This window comes from Zea mays, chromosome 2 (assembly GCF_902167145.1).
Source record: "Zea mays cultivar B73 chromosome 2, Zm-B73-REFERENCE-NAM-5.0, whole genome shotgun sequence".
Taxonomy (NCBI): domain Eukaryota; kingdom Viridiplantae; phylum Streptophyta; class Magnoliopsida; order Poales; family Poaceae; genus Zea; species Zea mays.
Genome location: NC_050097.1, coordinates 36,711,356 through 36,717,536, shown reverse-complemented (window position 1 = coordinate 36,717,536; position 6,181 = coordinate 36,711,356). Strand labels below are relative to the sequence as shown.

Genomic DNA, 6,181 nt, shown 5'->3' with positions numbered 1-6,181 from the left:
ATTCCACATTTCTTAAAACTGTTTCCGAAACAAGTACTAACCCACTTGGCTGTGAAGAACAAGAACCTAATGTTTACTTCTAACTCAATCAATGTGTTAACCAACAGAGAAGCAGAGAGCACACAAGAAGGAAGATGCATAAGAACATCAAGTTAGAAGGTAAATACCAAACAGATGTTAGATGCACACATTAGTTCAAGTTCCGAATTTGTTGTGGACATATCTCACAATTAATTCACCTATATACATTGGCAGTGAAAATAAGTTCAGAAAAGCACTCCAGTGATAGCTATGAACTCAAATTTATTTCTTGTAGTTGAAATGGCAACTAGAAAACATCCATTCAAAAAATATCTCACGTAGGTTATTTCTTGATATAATTTTCGTTTTCAACTTTGTAATATGGGAGCAACTGCTCTGACAATGCTGTGTGCACAAGCACATCGAAATTAAACATATCACATTAACACTAAGTCTGTTCACATAAATAGTTATAAGATATCATCCATTTCATGCACCTGATTTTTCAGTAAAGAACTCCCTCGTTCATTAGTTTCTAGTTAGCAACACGTCACTTGCAGCAATTGGCTTTTGATATATTACCTTCTAAGTTGTATTAATGTCATTGATTTCCTGATAAAAGCAAAAGGCTTCCTTCCCCTGCGCTTCTTTCGTCTCTTGCAAACAAAATGCAAAGATCAAAAGAAAAGGCACAAGGAGCATGAAGAAAACTAATAATGATGATGTTTTATTTAAATTTAAATCCGACACACTGGGGATTGTTTACAACGTACCAATCTGGAATATTTTACATACAGAAGTTCCAAAGGTGAAACTGGTGTACCCATTCAAAGCCAACATGTCACACCTTACGATGAAGACGGTTTATATTTGCTTTTATGATCAATCTGGATGGAGTGTTAATCCTGCAACAAAATTTCTATGATGGGCCACAAGGAGAAACCTTATCCACTCAAACCGGCACCAAGCCTGCTAAAGAACACTATCAGTCGCTGCTAGACACCGAGAAGATGTGATACTTCATGTCCATGGCACCTCACCTCAGAAGACATCTGACCTCGTGGATTCAGGGTGAAGCATAACAGTTAGTACGGACAGGAATCCAATCAAGTACTCTTAGTTCAGCCAAAAAGCCCACGGTTGCCTATGTTCCCTTGCAGTTCTTTCAGACGTTGCTCTTCCAGAGGATCAGGACTCTTCAGATAACGTTTGGTACGCCTGTGTAATTTCAAATTATATATGGAAATCAATTTTGCATTTATGAAATAGAACAACGTAGCATTGGACCAGAGTGAAAGGAGATGGTTAAAAAAATACCTGTCAAGTTCATTAAGAGCAGGAAATGTTGGCATGAAGTCTTTTGATTTAGGCAGAGGAACTTCAGAGAACCATTTGTGTTTCAGAGCATCGTCTGCTGATATGCGCTGTACAAGAGAAACAAGTGTGCTCAGACTGGTACGAATGATGATAATAAGAATATCAAATGCCGATTTGAGAGTAAAAGTTGCACCTTATCAGGATCATAAGTTAGCAGTCTATTCAATAGATCAAAACCAGCTTCAGACAGGATTGGTCGCCCAGAAAAAGATGCAGCTGGGAACTTATCCCTTAGCCTATTATACCTGACAATAAAAACAAAAAAAACTGTCAGACAAAATTGACACTCAGTAAAACAAGAAAAGTATAAATAGTACTATGGTAGAGACACTTACGGTTGTTTGACAAAATTTACTTTCACGCCTGGTAATTTAGCATAGCCAGGCCAAATCTTCTCGCTAGGTGTGCCAAGTGTTCTAAAAATCTGCCAAAGAAGTAGCTTCAACATGAGATATCATCAACAAAAGTTTATATCAAGACCTGCAGAAATAAGAGTTCAGAGCAATTTGCATACCTTATCTAGCTGTTCAAACTCTGTTTTTCCATTAAATAATGGTTCTTTGGCAAGGAGCTCAGCCATTATACAGCCCACGGACCACATATCAATAGCAGTAGAATACTCCTTTGTTCCTAACAACAGTTCTGGGGCCCTGTAGCCACAAGGAGCAAGAAAGGTGAGTCCTTGGTTGACCAAACAGAACTCTCAACTGAATAACTTTAGAAGAAAACCAAAACACTGCTGAGGAATCTGATGTTGTCCGATGACCTACCTGTACCACAAAGTCACAACCAGTTGAGTATAAGGTTTTAATGGGCTCCCATATTGACGAGACAGTCCAAAATCACATATTTTTAACTCACCACGGTTATTCAGCAAAAGATTTGAGGTCTTCAGATCCCTGTAGAAAAGATGGCCATCTATCAACAACATAAAAAACAGATTCAAGATTATATGTGAACAGAAAAAGGTAAAAAAAGATAATTACCTATGGAGTACCCAATTGTCATGTAGATATTTTACACCCTCTAGCAGCTGAAGCATCAAACATTTGACCTCGCTTTGTGTATATGGTTGTTTCATGGTCTCCATGACACCTTTAAGATCATGTTCCATGTACTCCATAACCATAAAAATGCTATCTAAACTACTTCCAACTACTACTTCCTTAACATCCACGATTGAAGGATGGTGGAAAGACAAGAGGATATTTATTTCCCTAAGAGAGGTTAATGGGAAACCTTCTCGCTCCCTCTCCATCTTTACCTTCTTCAATGCAACAATCTCACTTGTCTTCTTATCCCTTGCTCTGTATACAACACCATATGTTCCCTCATTAATTTTGTTGAGCCTCTCAAACTCATCAACACTTCTGCAACCTTGAAGCATATTGATACACCTGTGTGGTGGCCTCTCTGGTTCAGGGGTTTCAGGCCTGCACATTTCATTGTCTGAGTCAGTATCCGACATACAGTTTTCTGTACCACTGTCACTAGCATGCTCCCTGTCAACATCCATATAGTCATCTTTATCGACCTCGGAATCTTCTTTCTCATCATTACCTATTTTCCCTGAATCAGATGACCTAGACATTGCCCTTCCTCCAGAGACTTCACCAGGTTCTGGGCTTGCTCGTTTCCACTGACCTGGTACAGAGGAGTCTGCAGGTGAAACACTTCTCTTCTTCATTGGAGCTGCCCCACCTTCCTCATCATCATTTGCACCCGCCCATCTTGAAGTCGATATGTTCCTCATTGTTGGACTTGGATAGTCCTCTTCCTGCTCTATCACCTTATTGACCTCATGTTCCGGCAACTGCTCAGCACTCTCTGTACCAACAGTAGTTTCTACATCCATAGGTGACTTCTCCACAGACAAGCTCAGTGGGATGTGGTCTTGTGGCAGCGGCGGCGGCGGAGGGAGCTCAGAAGGAACAGATTCTACCGATTTCTTGTCCCTGGCTGCACCAGAATGCGGTGGCTTTGGGCTATCCCTGTCCCAAATTATCGGTGAGAATTTCCTCTTCTTGATCGGTGACGAGATCCCAGTGCCTGCCACCATGTCGCCCTCCCTGCTAGAACTGCGCACGCCATTTTCCCTCCCTCTATCCGACCTCCCACCGGAGTCATCAGATGCGCTACCGCTCAGCACCTCGCCAGGCTCACGGTCACCAAGCCTTCCCGCGAGGCGGCTCCTGGGCGGGGGCGAACGTCGGCGACCGTGGCCGTTGGCAAAGTCTCTACCACCCCTGCTGCGCCCGCCATCGCGGCGGCGGTCCACGTCGCGGTGGCGGCCGCCGAGATGGTGGTGCTGCTCCTTGCTCCTCCTGGAGGCCTCCGCGTCGAGCTCCCGCTCCCTCTCCTCGTAGTCCCTGTAACCCCCATGGCGCCCAGCGGCCATGAGCGAATCGAACGAATCCGCAGCAGGAAAACCCTAGATCCGTACCAACAACCTGAAAAATATCGGCGTGATGCGGATCGTGGTGGGCTCGTTCTGGCCTTGGATCGAGCGGCCGCGTGGGCGCTGGTCGCCGGCCGTGCGGGGTGGTGGGCGAGGAGACAGCGGCGGCGAGAACGGTCGGGAAGGCAGCGGTGGAGGCTGGGTTGGGCGGCGAAGCGAATACAAGAGGAAGGGGGACGGAAGCGACTGCTGCTACCTGCTAGAGCGGCCGCTCAGCGTTTACGGGTCGGCTCTAGGATTTACCTTATCGGGCCTTCTGAGAACCCGCGGGCGTGGGTCCAGTAGTCCAGTAATGTCATTTAGCGACTAGTAGTTTAGAAACTCAAATAATTTATCTCTCAATCCACTTGAACATATGTGTTTTTTTTAATGGAAGACTGCCGTTAATTGCTCAGACAAATGCCCGACGATCAACAACGGGAGTTTTCGCATTTGTACCCAGACATGCAAGAAGCATAAGCAAATGGATAAAGATCAAACAAAAGATCCGAATAAAACAAGAACTCGAGTGCATCCCTAGTGCTTAGGTCTGTCTGGATTTCATATGCTAAACTTTATCATTGTGCTAAAGTTTAGCACGCCTTGAGAAACTAAATTGTTATTGGATGCTAAAGTTTAGCACTTAACTTTTCGTACCTTTTAACACTCCTATTTTAGCACTCATGTTTGATTGTAGTGCAATTTTAGCACCCCTATTTGAGTCTCCAAGTGCGAAGAGCATCCCTAAACTTTAGCATCGTGGATTCAAACAGACCTTTAGTGCTCCGCAGTGCAAAGAGCAAAATAATGAAGACTCGCCTTACCTTTGGGTGGTCATCGAAAATCTAACTTAATTTAGGACTAGTTTGGAAATTCAAATTCCCTCCGGGGTTGGAGGGGAATGAGAAAGAAATAAAGTAATTTTCCCTTCATTCCACTCCAATCCTGGAGTAGATTTGAGTTTCTAAAGTAGCCCTTAAACTTTTTGTGACCCACCTCAAAGGTGGGGCCCATAGCCTGCCCTCTTCGCATAGATCTAGTTTGGTTGTAGTGTCTAGGGTACACATACTTAGGGACGCTGACAGGTGTCCTCGGGGCAAGACGAGCCCATTATCTGTGACACTACTTCTAATGTAGTTAGAGCATGGGCCTTGTTGTTAAGTGCTAGGAGCCTCTAGCGCATTGACAAAGTGTCAATAAACACTTAAAGCATAAAGGTGTCTCTAGCCATAGTACACAGTCAATGCCGAGAGCCCTGGTCGTTAGCATGCCCTCCCACGAACACTTGGTATCTTAGAAGTCTCAAAGAGTCATTGATGGGTGTTGATAGCCCTTTGATGTTATCGTGCCCTCTCATGAATGCACAGGGGCCCAGATGAACCCTAGAGCTAGTGAATGCCAAGATCTCTCAGACACTATTAGGCTCTTTTGTGAACACTTAGGGCCCTAATGCAGATTAGAGCCATCAATGAATTTTGAGAGCCCTAATCGGTGTCGAGCCCTCCCATGAACATCCATGTCTCTAGACATTTAAGATCACCCTTAGTGAATGTTGTAAGCCCCTCATAACTGCTATAATTTCTCATGAATGCTCAAGACCTCTTATAGTGTCCGAGTCCCTAGTGAATGGCAGTAGAACTTGGCTTCTACCAAATCCCGCACCAACTCGGACCCAAAAGTAGGAGAGGCTATAGCTCTTAAGAGTGAGCTGAGTGAGCCCATGGAGGTGGAGATATAGTCTATGGGTGCCCCCAAAGTCCAAGACAGTTGCCCCTCTAGGCATCGGTCCCCTTGAGCCAGGCCCTCTCACCATGCTACTCGTTGAATCTAGTGACTAGTCAACTTTGTTAATGGAGTTCCCTGTGATGCCAAGACTAGGTACCCCATAGATTTAGAAAGTGTTCTACATGGTCCTCGTTGTGTCTTGAAAACTCCAACACTATTTTTGGGCACATACAATCTCAGTGGTAGCGTCTTTTCTATTGAACGGTGCTACACAATCAGCATGCTACGGGATGCATAACATAGTAGGTGACTGTGTAGGAAACGATGATGCCTAAGAGGGGGTGAATTATGACTTCTAAAAACTCTTTCTAAACTAGGCCACAATTAAATAGGAGCAAAACCTATGCAAATAAACAATCTAGATTGTGTAAACTAGGTTTTGTCTAAGTGTTGTTATCTCTATCGTAAAGGCTAAATTTCAATCTAAACAATCTACTAAAAAGACAAGATTGAAACTTAAATACTTAATGTAAATGTAGAAGGTAAAGAGCATTGTAGAGAAGCAAACTCTCGTGGATGACGTTGATATTTTTACTGGGGTATTCGAGACCACGCAAAGTT

The 6,181-nt window shown here is 43.8% G+C and overlaps 1 protein-coding gene across 1 annotated transcript; it reads right to left on the bottom strand.

The window, feature by feature from the left end:
- Positions 1-603: 603 nt before the first annotated feature.
- On the bottom strand, positions 604-4,018 carry LOC100501339 (uncharacterized). The gene is made up of 7 exons (NM_001397835.1): positions 2,385-4,018; positions 2,169-2,297; positions 1,913-2,048; positions 1,734-1,822; positions 1,532-1,643; positions 1,339-1,445; positions 604-1,239 (listed from the first exon to the last, which is right to left on the bottom strand). Exons 1-7 carry the CDS (start codon positions 3,794-3,796, stop codon positions 1,143-1,145), a joined length of 2,082 nt encoding a protein of 693 aa, NP_001384764.1. The 5' UTR covers positions 3,797-4,018; the 3' UTR covers positions 604-1,142.
- Between the last annotated feature and the right edge of the window lie 2,163 nt (positions 4,019-6,181).

Coding starts and splice junctions, on each gene's coding strand:
- LOC100501339 (NM_001397835.1), bottom strand. CDS start 3,796: ATGGCCGCTGGGCGCCATGGGGGTTACAGGGACTACGAGGAGAGGGAG. Junction 2,298..2,384: donor GACAATTGGGTACTCCATAG/GTAATTATCTTT, acceptor TCTTTTCTACAG/GGATCTGAAGACCTCAAATC. Junction 2,049..2,168: donor GTTGTGACTTTGTGGTACAG/GTAGGTCATCGG, acceptor TTGTGGCTACAG/GGCCCCAGAACTGTTGTTAG.